Source organism: Myotis brandtii, unplaced genomic scaffold (genome assembly GCF_000412655.1).
Source record: "Myotis brandtii unplaced genomic scaffold, ASM41265v1 scaffold550, whole genome shotgun sequence".
Classification (NCBI taxonomy): domain Eukaryota; kingdom Metazoa; phylum Chordata; class Mammalia; order Chiroptera; family Vespertilionidae; genus Myotis; species Myotis brandtii.
This window is the reverse complement of record NW_005370043.1, coordinates 1514291-1538628: the sequence shown is the minus strand read 5'-3', so window position 1 is coordinate 1538628 and position 24338 is coordinate 1514291. Positions and strand designations below refer to the sequence as shown.

The 24338-nt window shown below is 45.0% G+C and overlaps 1 protein-coding gene across 1 annotated transcript in view; it reads left to right on the top strand.

Moving 5' to 3' along the window:
- The window catches only part of SORCS3 (sortilin-related VPS10 domain containing receptor 3), a gene marked incomplete at its 5' end in the record, with an annotated part of 543035 nt that overhangs the window by 149313 nt on the left and 369384 nt on the right, over nt 1-24338 (top strand). The window contains one exon of the mRNA XM_005878303.2: nt 19897-19964. Coding sequence (XP_005878365.1) covers nt 19897-19964 — 68 coding nt within the window. The remainder of the gene's footprint in view (nt 1-19896; nt 19965-24338) is intronic.

Genomic DNA, 24338 nt, shown 5'->3' with positions numbered 1-24338 from the left:
TCAGTTTTTAATTTGTAGTAACAATATGGAATTCGTCATAGAATATGCTATTAATTGCTTGAATATGTTCACGCTGTTGGATATTTAGATGGTTTGTTTGCTTTTTTCCCCTCTGAGGGATGGCAGTGTTATGAACATTTCCGTACAAATAGCCTTTTTCTTTTTTACTTTTGAATGATTTCCTTGGAATATAAGTATATTACCCAAAGTGGAATTAGCAGGTTAATGGGCATAGATAGCGTTGTCATTCTGCCAGCACACTGCCTGGCAGGCCTGCGCCAGCAAACAGTATTCTCAGGAGGGTGAAAGGATACCCATGTCTTTAGACTATCTGTACACTTCATCAAGCCCAAATTAATTTTCAGTAATTCAAATGGCACCCCAGCATTTCAGAAATGAAGGAATTCGCTTTGCTTTTCTTCATGTATAAACTACCTGTTCTTTCAGGCATCTCTGCCTATAAGCACAGCTTCGGGTCTTAGACTGACAAATATGTCCTTCTTACATAAGGAAAAACAGATCCCTGCTTCATCACTTCGTGAATTGTTTTTCTTGAATTTGTCCTTTACCTCCCAATCTATTTCCACATCACCCAAATACACCTGTCTCAGGTCCACCCGGGTGCAGGGAGTTTGTGAGCTCAGTAGATTCTTAGCTGCACTCGTGGGACTGGCTTCTGCTCAGGTCACCTTCCAGACCCACCAGAAGCTTTTAAAAACCACCGTGTGTTGAGGAAAGAGCAAGGGCTTTGAGGTTCGGCCTGGACTTGACCCCCAGCTCTGCGCTGTGTGGCTGTGGAGGTTTCTTAGCCTCTCTGAGCCTGAGCTTCCTCACCTGGATGCGGGGAGAACAGAACCCAGCTGGAGGGTCGTTTGCAACATTAAATTGGTGCCATTTTGAGTTGTCTCTCTCTACTTTCCACCTCCTGTCACTTACCTCTCACCCTTCTTTTCTATTCTACCCTTTAAGAGAAATGGAACTTCTAGAGCTAATTCTAATGCCAGCTAACATGGCCCAACTTCTTCCTATGAGTTCTTGATCTACTGTCTTCTTCTTTATTCCTCATGGCAGCCCTAGGAGGTCAGTGTGCCTGTGACAGAGGCAGAAAGAGGGGCTCTGGGAATTAAATAACTTGCCCAAGGGCACAGGGGAGGTGGTGGTGTTGGGATCTGGACCCAGGGCTGTTTGCTTTCAGGACATGCACTTTAATTGCGATACATTTAGTCTCTATGGGGTTTCTTTTCTGTTGAATGACACATACACCAGGAGCTCATTGTTGCTTTGCTCTTGCATTCTTTCGTCCAACAGGTATCTGTTCTAGTCCCTGATCCAGGTGCTGGGATGCAGCTGTATATATAGTACTGATGGGCTTACCTCCTGCTCCAGACCGGCTGTGGGAGAGCCTGGGAGGTTGGGCACTGGCCAGTGTTCTGAGAACTCCATCCTCCTCAGCATGCGGGGTGTGTGTGTGTGTGTGTGTGTGTGTTTGTGGGTGTGTGGAGGGGTGGCTGTCCTATGCAGGCTTTGGCTGTCTGGTGGAGGCACACTCTACAATGTGGGTCCACCTTGCAGCAAAATAATGTATTGTCAGTGGTGGCTTGTAGGCCCCCAGTGCCTGCATCATGCCATACTGGATAGCTGGTGGGACAGGTCTCACCCTCGGTTGGGGCCTTGTTCGTGTTCCACCTCATGCGGCTCATGCTGGGTTCATTTGAGGCTGCCGGAGAACTTGAGTGGTGCCCATCTGTAAAAAGGAAGCTGGACTCCTGCTCGACCATGGATCTTGAGTGCATACAGACCCTTAAAGTGTGTGATTCCTCCTCCTCGTTCAGGCTGGCTGAGAATAAACATTTGGGAGTCATTAGCTGTGGTGTGGCTCCCATCACCTTAGCCCTACTCCCCCATATCCGGCATCCTTCCTCCAGATAATAACTTCCCAAGGGAAGGCTCATGTAGTTCCTGGTTGACTTGAGTTACTGAAATTCTGGAAACGATCCCAACTTTCCAAGAGGTGGTTATGCCATCTGACCTCCTCTCGAGGCTCCCAGGATGGTCCAGGTCTGCGGAGGAGCAGAGCCCTGGAGACAGCCTGCAGCCCCAGAGCAGTTATTGGGAGGGAGTCGCCTCCAGGTACAGTCAACCCCAGGAACCCAGCTGCCGGAGTTTGGAGGGAGGCTGAGCCTTCAGCCCAGGCACCCCAGATTTCACTTTGCCCAGATTCTGGGGGAGCATTTCTGCACCCATCTGAGTGGACCCAGCAGTGTGTGTCCATTCACCCCCAAGCTCAGAGAAGTTTGCTATTTCTGAAACATTGAACTAGGTGCTACCTTGGCCCCAAGCACTTTCTCCTGGAGCCTGTCCCCTGGGCACTCTTACCTGCATGGAATGTGATTATACTGCACCTGGAAGTTGGCGACACTCACTGAGCATGCTGTGTATTAGACCCGGCCAAGCAGGAGCTGTGTGTCAGAGGGAGATTAAGGCCAGTCAATTTCCTTTCCAGGAAATGAAGTGAAACCACTATTTATTGGACACCGAAGATGGGCCGCTCAAGCATTCCATTTCAATTTTTAGTTAGCCATTGAAATAGTCCTATTGTTTCATGGGCCTGCCCTCTGAACCCTGCCGGGGAGGTGGCCTGGAGAAAGAAACAGGGTGGAGTGTGACTCCAAATGTGGGGGTGGAAGCTGGGTGTCAGGAGAATGGAGAGGCAGGGGGAACTACATATAGAAGAAGTGTCCTGGTCCTCAGTCCCAAAGAGCTGAGGTTGTTCACGCAACCTCAAGTTCACACTACAAGTCTGAAACTAGACTTGTAGTTTTGTGTGTCTTCCTTGACCACTTAGAATAAAGAGTTGGCTTGAGGTTGGGTCTGTGGTTCTGTCTTGAGGATTCTGTTGGGTTTACTTGGCACAGCCTGGGGAGTTCCAGGGGAGGTTCTAGTGTGCACCAGGCTGCCACGGGAACTTGACATCTTAATCAGGAAGGAGGCAGAATATAAAACATTGGGAGGGAACAGCCAGGTTTTTTTTAGAGAAAGAATATATTAGGCGCTGCCATTTATGTATTATGTATTGTGGGACTTTGGTCAGTTACTTAATCTCTCCAAGACTCTGGTTCATCCCTGAAAGAAATAGGAATAATGATAGTCATATTTCATGGGATTATTGTGAAGTTTAAATGAGATAATGGGTTTAAATGTGGACTTCTATTCCTACTACCATTATTATTGATTGAAATTTATCACCTGGCTACTATTTATCCTATACATGTTTACTTATTAAAAGATGCATCTATTCCTACTACCATTATTATTGATTGAAATTTATCGCCTGGCTATTTATCCTATACATGTTTACTTATTAACAGATGCGTATAAGCATCTATTATACATCAGGTAAGGTTATGTTTGTTTATTTGTAACAAAGATGAAGAGGCTCAAAACTTGCTCTCACATCTCATAGTATAGTAAGAAGGTAAAATATTAATATCATGATGCAATGAGAATTGTTATACTGTTAGGATGTGTCCAGAGTCATGTAAAAAAAGTGATAGAAACTTTCTGGAGGATTAGGGTAGGCTTTGTGGAGGAGGTAACATTGATCTGAGCCTTAAAGGATGGGAGGATTACTTCAAGTGTAACAGTTAAGAACATGAATAGGCTGGAACAAAAAGGAGGATTTATTGGCTAATTTTACATGAAAGACTAGAGGTTAATAGCTTCAGGTCAGGTTGATCCAGCCACACAAGTGATATCACCAAGGACTTAGATTCCTTTAGTTTTTCTACTCTGCCTTGTGCAGTGTTGGCTACATTTTCAGGTTCCACTTTGTGATCCTCCAGCCACGTTAGGCTCTCCCTTTAGGATAGGCATTCTAGAACTCACATCTTCATTCCATTTTATTTAGAAGAAGCAGGCCTCCTGCATTCCTTGAGGAAGAAAGAGGATGCTTCTCTTTCCCAGAGGCCTCAGCAAGTCTCATCCAGGCTCTCATTGGGTCTAGTTGAGCAACATGATTTTTTCCTGAACCAGTCACTGTGCCATTGGGGTGGATGACTGCCTTAGGCCAATAGAGCCTGCCCTCAAGCTGAGGGTAGGGTCAATGTCATCGTCAGTGCCACATGGCTCATCACGGGGTGAACTGGTTCCTCAAAGGGGCATTGCTCACAGGATAAGAAGGCATGGATTCTGGGCAGCACGGAGAACCTAGCTCTCCACTACATCAGCAATGGAGATGTAGGGTCTGCATTTTAGGTGAGAAAATAGCAGGGGGCTGATTTGACAGTTGAGTGCCTGAAATGTGGCTAGTGCGGCTGAGGAATTGAACTGTTAATTTTTCTTATTTAAGTAACCATGTGTAGCTACTGACAATGGCATTGGAGAATACAACTCTAGACTCTAGAGAGGGCTTTATAAGAATATTGAGTGCGTGGGGAAGAAGAGAGAGAGAGAAAGAGAGATTGATTAAGAATATCTTGGTTTTGGTGAGAACTGAAAGAAGTCATTCAAATTGTTTCTCTGTTCTGTGATTTGGATGAGTGAGCCAGAAAGTAGAACCCCAGATTGAAAAGCTAGTGACAGGACATGAGAATAGAGACCAAGGTAAGGGCCAGGTTGAAAAGGACTTTATACTTTGCCTTTCACTTTTGATTTTACTCTACAGGCAATAGGGAGTCATTGAGGATTTTGAGGAATGATGTGAGCATATTTGGAGATGAGGAAGACAACCTGGCACCTTGTAGAACAGAACTTGTGTGACTAGATGTAGGAAGACCAATTAGGAGGCAGATGCAATAAGGCCCATGAGAGAGGATGAGAATTTGAACTTGGGAAGGAACAGCCCAAGGGATGCACAGAAGGATGAGGTATGAAAATCATGCCTTAACCGGTTTGGCTCAGTGGATAGAGCATCGGCCTTTGGACTGAAGGGATCCATGTTCATGGATTTTGACTGGGTGCCATTATACAATGTGTGGGTGGGATCAGGGGACGTTAGACCTGATATTGAATGTGTTGAGTGGACACCTACCAGGAAGCCATTTGTCTTGACATTGCTGTATCCCATGATGTTCCCCTGAGATGTGGCAGCAGCAGGGATTGATCAGGCTTGTCAAAATGCAAAGTCATTTCTCTAGGTTTTCCCCATTGCTTTCTGTTCTATCCTGGAGTGAAAGGAGCCACCACACTATGGAGTCATAAGAGTCAAACATCTTTCAGTTAGTGCAGTAAGTACCCTTGTTAGCACAGAAATCACATTAAGTAAGACATTTGCCTACTTACCTGTTTTCCTCCTGTTAGATTGAAAGTCTCTGGAGAGAAGATCATGTTTAACTCATTCTAGCTTCTGGAGCAGAGTCAGGTACACAGTAGATGCTTAGTACAAGATTATTTGACTACAATAACCTTGAATTAAGGTTAAATGGAAGCAGTGCGGTACACCTGGGCATTTTTATGCCACCTCAGTCTAGAGTGAGGTATAAACTTGTTTCTGATCATTTAAAAAAAATTCCTTCTCTTTGTCTCAGAACTTGAACGGCTCCTCTGTACCCCTCATTCCTCCAGTACAGGAATCTGATCTGTCCCCAGTTTCTGTTTCTGCCTCTGACAGTCCCTGTCTCAAAACAGAGGCTTTAATTACGATGCACACCTTGTCGACTTCACATTGTGGAGGGAGATGGTTTAGACCAGGGTTGACACACAGGCAGGACTGCCAGCTCCCTGTCCCCTTTTTCTTGGCAGGTCTCCCTGGCCTGGTCTCCTTTGCTATAGCCAAGATATCTGAGGGACTGATTTTTTTTTTACAGAGACATTTCGCAAAAGATACATTTTTCAGGACCGTGGCCATGGATTCTTAGCAAAAAGAAGGACAAGGAGATATGATCAAATGTGTGCTGGCGAATCAATACAAATAAATTATGTGTTCTTTGTTATTATGTCTTAGGTTACACGGGAGAGGGGTCTTAAATCATCCACCATCAGCCATGAGAGTTTCTGCTCCTTTCCAAGGAGTTATATGGAGACAAAAGCCAGGCTTGTGTTATTTTAGGCAATCCAGATAACTTTCCGCTGGAAATATTGGTGTGGCTGCGAGAGGAATGCTGCCCACTGCAAAAGACCGGAGGGGAGCAATTCTTCTCTGGGTCTGGCACGGCCCTGATTACACCCTAAATATTTTCCACCTCTAATGTCTGGGATTTATGAGCACGCTTTTGCTCGAATGGATGGTCCTTTTCCTGTGATATATGGTACAGACCTCTGGAGTTCTGATCAAGAGCTTGAACAGATTAAAATCTATAACCCCTCCCCACTTCCTGCCACAGAGATGGGGCAGCCCTTCATCTGTCATGTCTTGGGATGTGGCTGTCATGGCCCAATTCTCTGCCATTCTGGCAAGACCTAGAACAAAGCCAGTTAAGGAAAACATGGGAATCTGGGCAATTCACAAGTGAGCTCCAGGCAAGCGGTTTGTGAAAGGAGCCCAAGAGGTGACCAGACCTGTGAGTGAGGACAAAAAAATGTTCATCTAGGGAAGGAGATTCTCAGAAGCTGAGGCAGTCGGGCTGGTAGTGACAAACACATCCACTAGTCCTCTAGGCAGATGGACAAGAGCAAGATGGGGCAGAGAGGCAGCTTTGGCCTTGAGCGCATGTCCAAGAAAGGGAGGATGTACAGATTCAGAGAAATAAGTTGGAAACTCATCCAACCAACCTGGGGCATGCAATGAAGGTTAGGACGTGGGAACATAAGATGGTCCTCCTGTAAGTGTTAGAGCTGATTTCAAGCCCAGGCCTGGGAAATACAATGAAGCACACTAACTTCCTGAAAATCTTGGGTATATTTTTGACCCCATTCTTTTCTAGGATGCCCCATTTGTGATTTTTAGTACCAACTTTCAGTTTTTTCCTTCTTTCCTTTCCCACTGCCATAGCCTCAATTCAGACCTCTTATTTCGTATGTTTGCAATATCCTTCTCTTAAGGCTCCCTGCTCTTCATCTTCACTGATCCACCCTTCATACTCCAGATAGTTTTGTTTCCAAAATGCAGGGGCCAATGGATCATTCACCTGCTGAAGCACATTAGACACCTCCCTGCTATTTACTGAGTACAGTTAAAACTCTTTAACCTGGTTGTGATAGGCAGAGTAGTGGCCTCACAAAGGTGCCTAAGCCCTAATTCCTGGAACCGGTGACTAGGTTACATGGCAAAGGGGAATTAAGATAGTAGATGGCTGAGTTTAAGATAAAGTGATTATCTGGGTGGACCCAATGTAATCAGAAGGATCCTTAAATGGGGAAGAGGGATGCAGAAGTCTGAGTCAGAGTGATGTCATGTGAGGTAGACTCAAGCAGCCACTGGCTTTGAAGATGGAAGGTGGCCCCGGACCACGGAATGCGTGCAGCCTCTAGAAGCTGGACGAGGCAAGGAGACAGATTCTCCCCTCGAGCCTCCAGAAGGGAGGTAGGGATACAGCCCTGTGACACCTTGACCTTAGCCAATGACACTCATTTGGGCTTGTGGTCTCCAAGGCTGTAAGATAATACATTTGTGTCATGTTAAGCCACCACATTTGTAGTAATTTATTACAGCGACAATAGGAAGTTTGCACACTGGTATTTAAAACCATCATTATCTGACCCTAGTCTAGGTCTCTATCTCCTACATTTGTGTCATGTTAAGCCACCACATTTGTAGTAACTTATTACAGCGACAATAGGAAGTTTGCACAGCTGGTATTTAAAACCATCATTCTCTGACCCTAGTCTAGGTCTCTATCTCTTTCTCCATGCATCTGAAGCTCTAGACTCAACAAACCAGGCCCTGGTCCTGGCACATGACAGACAATTTCAGCCTAGTTGTGTTTTATCATGTTGCCTCCTTAGCCTGAAAAGCCCTTTGCCTTCTTCACCTACTAAAATTAGCCAGATCAAATATTGCCTCTTATAAAAAATTTTATGGAGGATAATCCTATCCTTTACCCCAGTTTAGAAATCACTCGTTTGCATTCGCTGTCAACCTTGTGGGGTTACTGTGTGACTCACATGAGACAATAGGTGGAATGTCTCCAGCCAATCTGGTGTCAGACCAATCCTTACTTCCATTGAATGTAGTTGTAGAGACGTATAATTTTCTTCTTGCACTGAAAATGCCTTAGGTCAGGAACTTTGTGTCTCTCATTCCTCCATCTTCTACAGTATTTAGCCCATGAGAGAGACTTTGTACTAATTTGTAGGGTTGAATAAGAGACAGGTTGTGATAAATGCTATGGATTGGATGATAGGTTATTTGCTTCATACTTGTGTACAGGGATCTGGGATGTTCTGGGCATTGTCCCAGGTATGAAGATATCATAACAAATAAGACCGATGTGTTTACCATGAGATATCTTACAATGTAGTCATGTCTCTGCTCTTGATTTCACTTGAAGCACTCCAGCTGGTAGCTACTTCCAATCTGGGGAATTGCTGATGCCCAGAAAATCCACTGGGGTCAGAAGCTAAAATGGCTTAGCTGAGAGCTCTTTCGGCTCTTGAGACAGAAGTGGGAATGATGCCCCTGACAGGAGTGGCAGAAGGAAGGGGAGTGTGCATGCCTGCAGGCAGGAGCAGCAGAGACAGATCCTGAAATGGAAAAAGACAAGTGGGTAGGATCACACCAGGAAAAATGGACTTGATGGATCTGTGATCTTTCCATTGCCAAGGCTGTCAATGCATGTCCACAGAAAGCAAACACCAGGGATTGCTCCGGGCTTTTATCCCCATATCAGTGAGAGATTGCCTGGAGAGGTTGCTCTTTGTGTTGTGAACTTCAAGTTGTCAACACTAAAGAAGTGACATGCTCCCTCTTGGAGACATGGCATTTTACTACTTGAGGGAAAATGACCTGATTTGCTCAGAGACTGGGGATAGAAGGGACCTAATATATACTGAGGGCTTACTACTGGCAGAAGATACCTCACAACAGTCCAATGAAGGGAAGGATATTGGCTCAATTTTCCAGATGAGGACACTGAGGCTCATAGGGTAAGTCCCTTGCTCAAGGTCACACTGAGAGTGCGTTGAAGGGCCTGGATTCCACATGAAGCTGGTCTGGTTTAGAGCTTCTGCTCTTTTCCCAAGGAGACAGATTGGTTATGTTTCCTCTGTGCTGATGATTACCTCTGGAAGCTTCACTTTAGTGACTTTGGAGCCACCATTTCATCTTTCATCTGCTCACATCTGTTTCTGCCCTTCCGTGGCTTCCTCCACAGGGTGGTGATTGGATGGAAGGAGAGATGGACATGTAGGGAGGTACAAGCTCAGACTCCTTTTGGAGCTAATTAACCTTAGTTCTAGTTAGCCGACATCAGGGGATACAGATGTCATCATGTCAACATGGCAGGGAATTCTGTGGTCATTTGGCCCCACCCCTGTTACTGGGCTGTATGCTACCTAAGTCATTTCCATGAGAAGGCCATCTCTCTCATTTTCCAAGTCCTTTAGGGAAAGAAAGTGAATGGATTTTTAATTCATTTTTAATGGCTTGTTACAAAAAACTAGAACAAACCCCCCACTATTCAACAGACATTTTTCACAAGCTCCTTGTTTCAACCACACTACATTTTCATTGCCTTGATCTGTCACTTGCCTTATTCAGCTCCCAAATTCTGCAAAGCATTTCCTTAACGTTGGCCCCATTTTAAATAATGATGACTGCACTTATTAATTTCTCTATCTCTTATTCCTTCCTTGGCTCCACTAGAGATTATTTGTCAGTAGGTAACAGGATTGTGGTGTAAGGCTGGAAGAGAGGTGAAGAGGAGAAATTCAGTAAATGGGTCATTCTGAAGGCCTTTACAGTCATCAGTAGCTAAATCCAATGGTCCATTCTTAATCTTTCTTGTATATGAATTGACAGCATTTCATACAGCTGAGTACCTCTTCCTCCTTGAAACACTTTTTTTACGTGGTTTCCAGACACACACTCTCCTGGGTCTCTTCTAATTTCATAGACCATTCTATATCACTGAAGTTCTCTGATTTAAGATATCTCTAAGAGAAGACACTAAAGGCAGGAGTTGATGACAAGAGCGCTGGAAAGGCTGGAGGAGTAAGAAAGACAAAGGCAAAGTAGAAACTATTACATCTTGCACTGGAGGAGAAGAAAAAGGCCAAGGGTCGCCAAGGTGGTGTGGCTCAGTGGTTGAGCATCAAGGTCATGATTGGATTCCTGGTCAGGGCACATGCCTGGGTTGTAGGCTCGATCTCCACTAGGGGGCATGCAGGAGGCAGCTGATCAATGATTGTCTCTCATCATTGATGTTTCTGTCTCTCTATTCCTCTCCCTTCCTCTCTCTGAAATCAATAAAAATGTATTAAAAAAAAAAGAGGTCAAAGGTCTCTGCTACCTGGATTCCCACTGTGTGTACTGAGCTCAGTAAGCAGACATCTAAGAGCCTGAACTTGCTGTCATTGAGACCTCCAACAACTGCTGCTGCTGCCACCAACTCTGTTGCTGCCATTCAGTTGTCACCAGAAAACAGAAGTGTGGAGACAGTAGCTTTATCCTTTTCCACCATTCCCCACAAGTACCCTCCCCCTCCCATTGGCAGAATCAGATTAAAAGCCATATGACAGGAGAGTCTTAGGAATAGGGTCCTGGTTGCCTACAATACATAGGCAGGAAAGTGGGCCAGGAGTAAATAAACATAACAATCACCCCTTTAGCTCTTTGAGCATCCATTTCCATCCCCTATTCATAAGTAACCCCTTCTTTTGCTGTTGGTTCAGTGGTAGCATGAAAAGCTCAAAATAGCTGGGTATTAGTTTCAGCGTCCAGTTCAATAGAAAGGTGTTTTGTCTCCTGGTGACAATTTTCTCCTTAGGAACCAAGATTTCTCTTTCAACAGAGCCAAAGGATGCGGGGACATGAAGAAAATATCCTGTAATGGCTTATTGGGTGTAATAAGGAGAAGACCACTCCTACTTTTGTTCCTTTCCTCTCAGACCTTCATATTTTGACCAAATATAGGATGGGGCAAGAGTAGGTTTACAGTTGTGAGTATGCAAAACACAGAGTTTATTCTTATATTATCATTAATTATCCTATTATTTTCTGTGTGAACAACTGTAAATCTACTTTTGCCCCACTCGGTATTAGTCGCATCCACACCCTGGAGGGCAACACCACAACCTCAGAGTGTTGGCTCTCAGCTAGTCCTGCCATTGAGTCTTTGAAAGTCCATTCAACCATTGGCTCAGGCTAGATGCTTTTGGGTGATGAAGTCTGTGGTTAGGCCAGTGAATTCCATGGACATGCCCGTGACTGCACTTCATTTGCTGTGAAATGAGTTCCTTTGTTAGAAGTGATACTGTGTGGGATATCATGACAGTGAATAAGGCTTTCTGAAATGGGAAGATTTTGATTCTAGCATAATCACTGCAGGCAGGAAAGCAATCCCAATGGGAAGAAATTGCTCCCCCTATGTGATGGGAGGGGCGCAATGTAATCAACCTGCCACCAGCTGCCCTAATGGGGTCTCAAGGCTGGTTTCTGATGTTGGCAGGTTGGGAACTCAGCAGTGATAATACCCTCATCAGCCTTGGTGAGGGGAATTCCATGTCAAGTCAAGGCAAAGCCTCCGTCTCTGCCACAGTGGCCACTTCAGATCAATTACAGGGGAATCCGGGGAAAGAGGCTTACTGGCCTCCACAGAAGGCATCTTGTTCCTTCTGATCATTGAAAGTCTCTTCTGTAGTAAATACTATTCAGTGAGCACCCCCTGTGCCAGTGTTGAGAGGTCTAAACACACACTGGTTTCCCTTCCTGGATTCTCTGATCTCCGAATGCTGGCATGCCCCAGCTTTCTGTCCTCACATCCCTATCCACACTTTACCTCTTGGTGATCTGTCCTAGTCTCATATCTTTAAATACCATCTAATCACTGACAAATCCCAAGTTGATAGTTCTAGCCTAGACTTTCTTCCCTGAACTCTAGACTCATTTATCCAGCTTGACTATCTGACTTTTCTCTTTGACTTCTCATAGGGTTCTCAAACTTGAAGTCCAAAGCTAAGCTTCTAATCTCCATTCCACACCTCCTTCTCCTATGGTCTTCACCTCATAAAGTGGTGGCTCTGTGCTTCCAGATGCTTAGTCCTGAACTCTGTGGGTTATTCTTGACTATTCTCTTTCATTCACACCCTGTATACACTTTGTCAGCAAATCTTCTTGTCTTTACCTTCAAAATATATTCACGTCATGTCCTTTTTTCTGTCCACTGCTGTTGCTCTGGTCTAACCTACCCCATGTTTCACCTGGATAATTAAAACAGGATAGAGGGTCAGCCTGCAGACTGAAGGGTCCCAGGTTCGATTCCAGTCAAGGGCACATGCCCAGATTGCAGGCTCAATCCCGTGTGTAAGAGGCAGCTAATCAATGATTCTCTCTCATCATTGATGTTTCTATCTCTCTCTACCTCTCCTTTCCTCTCTGAAATCAATAAAAAATATAAAACAAAACAAAAACAGGATCCTAATTTACTGTTGTCTCCTTACTTACTGCCTTTCTCAACACAGCAATCAGGGTGATCCCGTTAAAACTAAGTTCTACTATTAAAATCCTCCAGCAACTTCACATCTCAAGAGCTAGAGTCTTTACATGGTTCACAAGTTCAAACAAGATCTAAGCCTCCAATATGTCCCTGACCTCATCTCTCCCCTCTCAGCTCCAGCCTCCTTGCTGTTTATTTCTTTCTTTTAAAATGTATTTTTATTGATTTCAGAGAGGAAGGGAGAGGGAATCAATGATGAGAGGGAATCATTGATTGGTTGCCTCCTGCACGCCCCCTATTAGGGATTGAGCCCATAACCTGGGCTTGCGCCCTTGACCAGAATCAAACCTGGGACCCTTCAGTCCACAGGCTGACACACTATCCACTGAGCCAAACTGGCTAGGGCCCTTGCTATTTCTTGAACATACCAGACACTCCTGCCTCAGGATCTTTGCATTTACTGCTTCCTCTGCTTGTCACATATATTACCCAGATACACATGATTTAATCCCTCATGTCACTCAGGATTTTGTGAGGACTTTCTCCAGTTCCTTATTTACTGCTGTAGCTTGCATATCCCTGACCACCCCTGTACATTAGCACTTATTCTTCTCCCTCTGTTTATATCCCCACAATAGCACTTACCATTATCTGAATTCTGAGCTATTTACCTATTATCTCCCCTCCAGAATGTACATTTTATGAGGGCCAACAAGCTGGAAGCCTTCCATACATTTTTGACTAGTGGGTAAACGAAAAAGTCACGAGGACCTGAAATTGAACGATACAGTGGACAGCTACACGTTTCAGAAGACTCAGGGTTGATCTTGTTATGGGTGGAATAAGGGAGGAATTAAGGGATATACTGAGGTTTTATCTTGACACAGAGTTGATGATATGCCCTTTAAAAAACCTGGGAAGGGACAACAGATTTGTGAAATTCTCTGCATGATATATGACAAAGCAGGTATCTCTGACACTATTTCCTTGTCCTCTCAACTAGATGGTAAGCTCACGGTGAGCAGGGAGCACCCTTTGTTATTCTGAATTTGGCACACACCCAGCACAGTTCTGGATACCCAGTTGGTGCTGACAGTCTTGTACTGGGGATCATTTGGGTTGTGCACTACAAGCATTGGATTTCTGAATGCTCTGGAGGGGGGAGGAGGACCCCGTAATTCAGACTCTATTGAGACTGAACAATACACTCTTGTAGGCAATCCCTGAGGAGTATGTCTTAGCATCCTTATGATTGTCAACTACTTCTGGTAAAGAAAGCCATGGTCCCTACTCCAATTGGCTGGACACAAAGAACTGTCAGGTAGGGGCAGGAATAAGGTGGTAGGAGGTGAGGGGGAACTGGAGGGGGACATGCAAAGAACCCCATGGATTCAAAGGCACCAAGATTTCATGGAGGTTTAATGAACTAAAGTAGTTTTCCTTCAGTGTAAAATTTTATGGGCATTAAAGGTCCTCACTCCACTGAATGTGCTCATGGGTGAGAGCGTTCTAGTGATTTATGAATTTGAAGATTATGCATTATCCTGTCAGAGGATGGAATCCCCCCAGGCCTCCTGCCTTCCCTCGGAAGCTGAGTGCAGGAGCCAGTGAACACCCCTGTCTGATCTGCAGCCTCCTGTGTTGCCATGGGGTCTACTATTTATTTAAACATATTTTTATTGCTTTCAGAGAGGCAGGGAGAGGGAGAGAGAGATAAACATCAATGATGAGCATCATTGATGGGCTGCCTCCTGCACGCCCCCTACTGGGGATTGAGCCTACAACCCAGGCATGTGCCCTGACCGGGAATCGAACTGTGACCTCCTGGCTCATAGGTCAATGCTCAACTCCTGAACCACACCGACTGGCCATGATGAGTACTTTTTAGACAGCGCTTCACAACTCTAGACTCTTTCCCTCTCACGAAACGAGGATTACAGGGAACCCTTGTCTCCTGAAGAATAATTATCATACTAATAACTCATATTTGCACAGTACAGCTCATAAAGCAGGTCAACTTCCTTTATTTGATTTGAATCAACAGCTCTGTGAGGTTGGCAGGGGAAGGTGTATCATTATCCAGATTAGGAAGTTGGAGCAGTTCTGCCAATGTAAGCTGCTCAGGCTCGCACAGTAGATGTGGTAAGATGGAGTTTAGAGTGCAGCCCCCTCACAGCAAGTGCTCTCTTTTCCCCCAGGCTGCCACACGGGCCCCATCCAGAAGGCTCACAGTTGGACCCGATGGGATAAGTGATTAGAGACGTGGGGAGAATTAGAAGCATTCTCAGGTGGAATAGGGACTGAACTGTCTTTGCAGTTCTGAGTGTGGGTACCTCCTCTCACTTAGGAAAGAATGTAGAAAGCTCCTTTACCCCCAAATATCACTCACCCTAACCCTGCCAGGGACTTGGACCCCTTAGTTCAAATGTAGGGAATCCTGGAAGGCAGCAGGTTCAGGAACACTACACATATCATGAGGACAGGAACCATTTCTCCTTTGCTCCTTTATCACTAGAATTTTATGCTGTGCTGGGAGTAAGGCAGGAATAGATAAATGAAAGAGAGAGGGGGAAGTGAGATATAAAGACATTAGCTACTGGCACTGTCTGTCTAGAGATCAGGCAGTTAGCAGAAGGCTGGCCTGAGATCTGGGGGCAGCAGGAGATACTAGGTGTCTGGGGACAAGACAGTTGGAGGTGGTGGTCAACACAGACAGTACCAGCTGATTTTGTAAGAGGCCAGCCATGCCCTTTTCTGTTATCTTCTTATACTAGTCCCTTAATATATATTATTTATTATACATAATGTGTGTACTATATATACATAGCAAATCTCATTATAATATAGTCCCTCATTGTCACCACCCTCTTTATTCTTATATAACTTTTTATTAGTTGCCGGACCACACGTTGGGCTTTCTCCATCCATTCTGCATGATTCCATTGTTCTTTTTCCTTTCTTTCCCAGGGCAGAAAGAAATAAGGAAGGAAAAGAGGAAAAGATAGATAGATAGATAGATAGATAGATAGATAGATAGATAGATAGATTGAGAGAGAGAGAGAAAGGAAAGGAGGGAGGTTGCTTCCATTTCTGTATATGGAAATTCTTACCTTGCTCCAAGTCCCAGATCATATACTCTCTCCTTCATGAAGACTTTGCTGATCACATTTTCTCAATTTAATTGCTTCCTCTTCTCAACTGTTATAACTCATTATCTGTACATCTCTCATACGTTTATCATCTCATCTCTTCTTTTATTGCCACATGTTTATAATTCACTCAGTGGACCTTGTATAGGACCTGCCATGTGTCAGGTGTTGTGCTAGGTATTGGGGGTGCAGAGACCTGATTTCTAACCTGAAAGAGGTCACAATCTAACAGACAAGGTAGACATATGAAGTCTCTTTAACCCACTGTGTTAAAGGCTATAAGATATGTGTGAACATGTTTGTTTTTCCAGAGAAGATGTCAAATGGTAATTTAAGGTTATGTGTATAAATATGTACATATGTGCATATATACATATTATCATAACTATATACTAGCTTTTCTAGCTATATTTATATATACACTCACTTATGTAGTAGGGACTTTTCTACTACCCTGTCCCTGTGTGTGTGTGTCTGTATGTACATGGCTTATATTAAGAGAGAGAAGTGCTATTTACTTATGAGTTATTCTAATTTGTTTTCATTTATCTTGCTGTCTAAAATCTCTCCAGGATTGTAGCCAGTTAGGTAAAAAAGTTACTTATTTGACAGTTTATTTCACAAACCTGGGTCTCCTAACAATTTGTCTAGTTCTTTTCTTATTACACATCTCTGTTTTCTATTTTTTTCCTCCAAGAACCAAAAAATCAAAAGTTATCTTCACCCCTGGGCTTTGAGCCCTGGCTCTCTCCCTGATTTCGAATTCACATAAGAGTACTCCATAACTATTTGTGGAATCCATGAATGAGTGATAAACTCCTGGAGGGCAAGGGTATGTATTTCTTCTCCCTGTATTTCTGTTCATTGCCTTGTGCACAAAAAGCCCACATAAACATTTGCTGAATGGAGAAGCATTGCATTTAGAGTACAACAGGCATGGTGGAGTCATATAGCCCTGGGTGGGAATGTTGGCTCTGTTTTCTTCTAGTTGGTACCATTGGGGCAATTTGCTTAGCTCTCAGGACTCAGTTTCTTCATCTGTAAAATGGGGATATTATATAACATCTGCTCAGTCTCAAAAATTTGTGAGGATGAAGAAGCATCCAGCATAGTATTTAGCACATAGTAGGGGTTCAATTAATGCTTTCTCCCTGCTGCTTCTTTGAATTTGAGTGTTCACTCTCCTCTGGGAACCTCTATTGGACAAGAACCAAGTCAGGTTTTTTTATGGGCCCTCCACCCTTCCTCACCACACCCAGCCACTGGTGATTCCGAGGCACACTCCCATTTTCTCTTTCTATTCTGACTACCTTCCCAGCAGCCTGGGGCTTGTTAGGTGGGCTTACTGCTTGTGTTTTTAGCTTTCCTTCCTGGTAATTCCCTCCTGAGTGGCGAGAGAAGCCAGAGGTGGCCAAGCTTTCTTTTGTTCTTGGTTTTGTTTGCTTGACATAGAATGTCTAAAGGCTAAGGATTACATTATCAACTCTTCATTGCTTCATTATTATCCTTCTATGCTGGCTCCCGGGGAAAGGAAGCTTCTAGCCCCCCCTTCTCAGTGTTGGGACCTTTCCTCTGGGCAGTGCTGCAGTGACTTTGCTGAGACATCCTCCTCATACATCCGTCTGCCCTCTTTGTTAGGCTAAACTCATTGTGGAGGAAGGGGTGCTTTTCTAGATTGTGGTCTCAGCAAGGTGGGAGGGTGGTGTCACTGAGGCACAGACTTGGGACAGGAATCAGGATGTGCTGGAGTATTTCTCAAAGCATGGTCCTCCAGTTGCCACAGGAAGATTTATGGACACTACGCAGACACCTCAAGTCAAACTTGCTAGGAGTGGGGCCAGCGGATCCACATCACTGCTCCTCAGTGACCATTAGGCTCCATTCTACTCATGGAGTGGGAATAGTGTCCTGGGCACTTGGTCAAGGTCACACATTATTGGGACTTCAACCTGAGTCACTTTCTCTTTCTGTGTCGCAGTTTCCTCATCTGTAAAATGAAGGTAGCAGACTAGATTCATACCACCCCTTTCTGAAGACTATGATTTACTGCCCAAACACCATTATCTTTCATTGACTCAAAAAGTGATTATTTATAGGAACCTTTGACATGCTTAGCCTGTCTGTTAGGGAGGCAGAAGTACGAACCACGAATCCTACCCTAAATTGTTAAAAGTCTATGAGACGGTAACTGATGGGATATGTAGGCCTGTTGGGATATCTGGGCACTGAGCCATGCAGGCTGGGCCCACCTGTGCTTTTAAATACTGACTGAGTGACTGTAGAAAAAATAAGGAAAAATAAAAGGGAGAAATCTGTTGTGTGTGTGTGTGTGTGTGTGTGTGTGTGTGTGTGTGTATTAATTCTACAAAACAGGACTTATCGGGCACATTGTTAAGCATCTGGTTGGGAAGGGTGTGGATAAGTCCCTTGCCTTCAGTAGCCCCTGATTTTAACAAATGAGGAAACTCTTTGTGACTGGGAGAGGCCGGGACCACGGAGTGACTGAAGAGCAGCTCTGTGCATGGGATTCACACTCCTTGCTGTTGCGCTCTGCTAATAGGACAGGTGGCTTAGCAGAGTCTACTGTTCTACAAGAGCCATGCCAATGATGTCTCTCTTGGCTTGGCTGTTTCTTGCCAATCCACCACTTCCCAGCACAGGACTCGGTCAGAGAGGAGACCTATGAGCCCTCTAGTAATGGCCCCGCAGAAAAGTTGAATGTCCTAAACCAACTTTGCCATGGACTCTCTGTGACCTGTAATGGGTCACATCCTTGCCTCTCATTTGTTTCTCAGTTTACATAAAAGAAATGGAAATGGAGCTGACTGACCCCATGGGGTGCGGGATGAGAGTAAATATCAAAGTGAGTGTTTTGTTGTCGGTTAAATGCCATAAACATGTTCAATATAATGGCTGATTATTTTTCTTTAATTGTAAATGGATACCTAGAATGGGAAGGCCCATCTTGGTAGCAGAAATTCATTATCTCAGAAAGTGTTTAATGGCTGCTGTGCAAATGAACTGGAGGAAGTTAAATTGTGGAATGGGCTGGAGCTGAGAAAAGTGAAATGAGTTGTGCATTAAATTTAGATAAACACAATTATGTGTAACTGGATTATGACGCGTGCAGGCAGACACAGTATATTAGGCACCTGCGTTTTGATTAAAATCGATTCAGGTGCAAGCGCTTAGCATTTTTGTAATACGGAGTTGTGCCTAAGCCACTGTCCAGGTTCATGAGGGGAAGGCAGGGAGATGTTTTATATCCAAGGCTCCAGCTGGGGAAATTTAAAGGGCATAGGACAGAGATGGCAAACCTATGACACTTGTGTCAGAGGTGACATGCGAACTCATTTTTTTGGTTGATTTTTCTTTGTTAAATGGCATTTAAATATATAAAATAAATATCAAAAATATAAGTCTTTGTTTTACTATGGTTGCAAATATCAAAAAATTTCTATATGTGACACGGCACCAGAGTTAAGTTAGGGTTTTTCAAAATGCTGACACGCCGAGCTCAAAAGGTTCGCCATCACTGGCCTAGGACCAGACCCACCAGCCAAGACCATTTCAGCACCGGCCTTGTGATTTCAACTGGAGTCAGGAAAGTGTCCTGGAGTCCAGTGGAGTCCAATGACCTGCGTACTCCATGGTGGGGATGGATGCTGCATGGTAGGTGGCAGGTGGCATCAGGGACTATTGGGGACTCGACCTGCCTGCCATAGAAATATTTATGGCCCTAGTGGCAACACAAAATCTCTTTGAACCCCTGTAGGCAGAATGGGGCCCAGTTCCTTCTACCTTTTTAGCCCAAGTCTGCAAGTCAGAGTCATCTCCAGATCAAAAGCTGCCCATCCTCTGATCCCCGGGGTGGCCACGCCAGTGAGCGGAGCCAGCCAGCTGTGCCTGACCTTGAAGAAGGACAGCTGTGGAGAAACAACTGTCAATTCCCAGTGAATTCCTGTTGGCATGTTTTTCTTTCAAGTGCAAAGCATCTTCAGGATTAAAATAAATGCTACCAGCTCCTGGGGATGCATTAAATGAACATGTTTCCCCTTGTTTGATCCTATAATAACCCGTCAACTAAAGGGATCGCTACTAAGCCTTCCTCTGGGTGATTTGAGACGCAGTGCATATTGTTATACAAACTAACATAAGCTTCCTTTTTCTCCCCCTTTTGTTCCTCTCCTCTGCCCTCCTCCTCACCCCCCTCGCAGGTCATACTTATCCTGACGAAGCTTTATGACTTCAACCTGGGGAGCGTGACTGAGAGTTCACTTTGGAGGTAAGTGGCTTAGAGGTTCTTAAGGGGCCACTTGGCTGAGCTCACGTGAGAAATGCCAGCTGAGGGGCTGGGAAGCCTGTTTGGAAGGAGCAGAAGGGGGAGGGGGTCCTCCCCTGAAGCCCTCTTTAGTGTCCCCGAAGGCACCGATGGCCTGCACCTGTGGATTGCCTTAGCACTCTGCTTATTTCTTTCGGGGCCGGTCACATGTTCTCCTGGGCAGGGCTGTTGCTTCTGTGTTCTGCAGTGTCTCGCGCTTCCAGGTGAACGCAGGTGCGGTTGGAGAGACGGGGGAGCGTGCCTGACAAGGGGAGACCGTGGGGAAGGGATCTGTTGTAGGAGGGATGCTTGTCCTGGTGCTGTTGTCAGTCCTTGGCGTCTGTGAGGCGCCGTTGTTTTTGAGAAGCCTGCACTTATGAGAATACACCCATGTGGGAATCAGGGCTGTGCAGGGACTTTCACGGTCCCTAGCCTTTGTGGGCTCCTTCCTGTAGACCAGCGGTTCTCAACCTGTGGGTCGAGACCCCTTTGGGGGTCGAATGACCCTTTCACAGGGGTCGCCTAAGACCATCGGAAAACACATATATAATTACATATTGTTTTTGTGATTAATCACTATGCTTTAATTATGTTCAATTTGTAACAGTGAAATTGGGGGTCACCACAACATGAGGAACTGTTTTAAAGGATCGCGGCATTAGGAAGGTTGAGAACCACTGCTCTAGACAATAATATTAAAAGATATATCTTATGAGTGCATTGGTATGACAAATGCGTTAAGACACTTTTTCAGCCTAAAATTGCATTTTTTTTGTTTTGACTTTAAAAGGACGAAGGCATTTGTGTCCTAGGCTCGGTGCCCATAGTGGGTGGTGGGTAAATCAGCCCTGATGGGATGCTGTGGCACCAGGACAGGAAGAAGGGGGTAGCACAGGCAGGGCTTGCACGCAGCCAGCCATGAACCTAGGAGTTTCTCTGGATCGGGGACGCCTGCACACTTAGCCTTCCACAGACCTCCTCCACGCATGCTCTGCTCACAGCCACACTGCCTGCCACACAGGACGACAGCAAGTTTCATCAGCCACCGGGAGTCCGCATTTCACGTCCATACATATTCTACCATGGGACTCAAGAGGCCGCGTATGTGTCCTGTGTCCTTTGTCCTTTGTCAATACTGGGGAGGATGCTGTCACAAAAGGCCCTTCACTTGCCTGTGTCTTCATCCCAGAGCCCTGTCCCGAGGGTTTCCTGGGGTCTGCAGCTGAGGCGTCTGGGCCGTGAATGTCTGCCCACCTTGCTGCTGCCTCAGGTGACTTGTTTGTTTGCAGAGGACTAGCCAGGGCTTCTCTCCCAGGGAAGGGGAGCAGTCACAACATCTATTAAATATTTAGGGGTTAATTGCTCCTATTGATTGAGGCCTGCCTCCATTTGCACAAAATGTCCAAAACCTAATTTTGCTGCTCATTGAATATTGGCAGAGGTATAAGTAACCAGGGGCTTGTAATATATGAAAGCATGCCTGTTTCCACTCATGCAGGACTCCCAGAGGATTAGAGGCTCAGACACCTTCCTAGCAGGTCCAATCGCAGTGATAGTGTGCTGACCCCTGAAGCCTGACTCCTGTACTGTCTGCTTAGTGCAAATAACAAAGCAAGCCCCACGTGGTGAGACCTGTTAGGGATTTGAAAAGCTGGGGGATATTGTGGGCTTTCCCTGTGATTAAATGCTATATAAGAATGTACTTAAAAATGTTTTTTATTGATTTTTTTAGAGAAAGAGGAAGGGAGAGGAATAGAAACATTGATAAAAAAGAAACATCATCATCGATCAGCTGCTTCCCACCCCCCGCCGCCCCCCATCAGGGATCGAGCCTGAAACCCTGGCATGTGCCCTGACCAGGAATTGAACCAGTGGCCTCCTGGTTCACAGGTCGATGCTCAACCACTGAGCCACACTGGCTGGGCTAAGAATATGCATGTTTTTTTTTTTTTAAGTATTGATTGATTTTAGAGAGAGAGAGGAAGGGAGAGAGAGACATCTACATGTTCCCCTTATTTATGCATTCATTGGTTGATTCTTGTATGTTCCCTGACCAAGGATTAAACCTGCACCCTTGGTGTATCAGCACTATGCTTTAACCAACTGCGCACCTGGCCCGGGCTATTGTGTTGTGTTTCAGAAGGTTCATGCGTCTGATAAAGCCCAGCTTAGGAACCTGCATAGAGTATGATTGAGGAAAGAAACTGCTCCTCAACTTTGTGGGAGTTTTACCAATTGCTGGGGCCTCTTCTAACTTAAAAATATATATATATTTCAGAGAGGAAGGGAGAGGGAGAGGGAGAGATTGATAGAAACATCAGCTATGAGAGAGAATCATCCATCGGCTGCTTCCTGCATGCCCCATACTGGGGATCGAGCCTACAAGCTGGGCATGTGCCCCGACTGGGAATCGAACCTCCTGGTTCCTAGGTCGATGCTCAACCACTGAGCCACGCCAGCCGGGCCTCTTCTACTTTTTACTGTCTTCCCTGCTCAGCTCCTAAAGAGAGTGTCTCCCACTCTCTTTTCTATACAGAAGATGATGCATTTTAGTTAGAGCCTAGAGCACTATGATCTTCCTTAGTAGCACAGTGTGCAGAGGAAAGAAACTAAATAAAACATGCACCCATTCGGATGCATGATTTGGCCCAGCGTGCTTAACCACGCTGAAATTGAATTTGGTGATTCTTCAATCTTCTGTCTAACAGAGAAGCCTGGAGCAGTAGCTGCCACGACAAGATGACACTCCCTGGCAGGTTACAGTGTGATATAATTATTTGCCTCATTGGATTAATAATTCAGAGATCATCTACCTCTAAATAGACAAGACTGTTTAAAAGCACTCGGCGATGTAGCAGTATCTTGTGCCCTGTGACCCTCTTTCCGGAACTCCTTGGTGCTATTATATGAGATTCAAATTTTTTTCTCCACCAACAGAAGGATGGCTGCGTAGATTGGCCATTAGCACAACCGTCTGTTGGCATCTCTTAGTCAAATGACATTTTACATATAGGATTTCAAGCTTAGAGAATTTGTGAGGTTAGGGACTGACTTTTTAAAAAGAACAAGGCTTTTACTTTCAGCCCATAGTGTGTCAAGCTTGGGGGCTGCCCATCAGTCAAGGGTGATATTGGGCCCCAGCTCTATTGGATTTGAGGTAAGCCTGACTCGAAGAGGAGTGGTGAGTCACGGTCAGGAGGCTCAGCATCCATCAGTTTCCTTCTCAGCGAAGTATGTAAGTGAAGGCTCTGGGACTGACGGCCTGGGTTCAAGTTCACGCTTTTCCACTTAGCCACAGAGTGACCTTGAATAAGTTTCTTCACCTCTCTGTGCCTCCATTTTCTTATCTGTAACAATGAGGATAATATAAGCATCTACCTCAGGGGTCCTCAAACTTTTTAAACAGGGGGCCAGTTCACTGTCCCTCAGACCGTTGGAGGGCCGGACTATAGTTTAAAAAAAAACTATGAACAAATTCCTATGCACACAGCGGCGGCAAAAACACCCGGCGGGCCGGATAAATGCTTTTGGCGGGCCGCATGTGGCCCACGGGCTATAGTTTGAGGACCCCTGATCTACCTCATAGAGTGGTTATGATATTTCAATGACACAAACTGTGATTAATCCTAGGAAAGTGCCTGGCATACAGTGCTATGCATGGGACATACTCAGGAGAACTAGTCGTCATCATGTAATCCACCTGTAATTGATCAGCTTCTCTATGCTAGTTTCTTCTAGTTTGTTCCTTTGCAACAAACTTGAAGCTATCTTGTTCTGTTCTTTCCAATAAAACATAAGAGTTGGTTTACCACTGGCCCCATTTTACAGATGAAAACATTGAGCACTTCAGAGATTAAATGACTTGCCTCATGTCATACAGCTAATCAGTGGGTGGAGGGGGGCAAGGCTGAGGTCATAAGTCTGAGAGTAGGGGCTCCCTGATCTTGGACTCTTTACATAGTATCACGTGTCCTCTTAAATGGAAATTCTGGAGCTGGATATAGATAACCCTTTACTTCTCATCTCCTCCATTCCCACTGAAAATAGGCCAGTATTACCTGGTGTGCAGGCATCATGGACTCAAAGGCAGGGCCATGTTCGCCCTCATTTCTGTGAAAACAGCATGTGGCGTATGCTTTGGTACCATCTTCATGCTCCTCTGCACACACAGGTATACACCTCTGTCTCATTTGTTGACATTCATGATCCTCGATTTGGGAGCAAGAATGTCACTTATCTCTGAAAGTAGGAACTATGATAAGGCCAATTATTCCACTGCCTGAGGTTTTTGAGTCTTTAGTTTTGAACATAAATCACAGTTGGGATTTATGTTTCTGA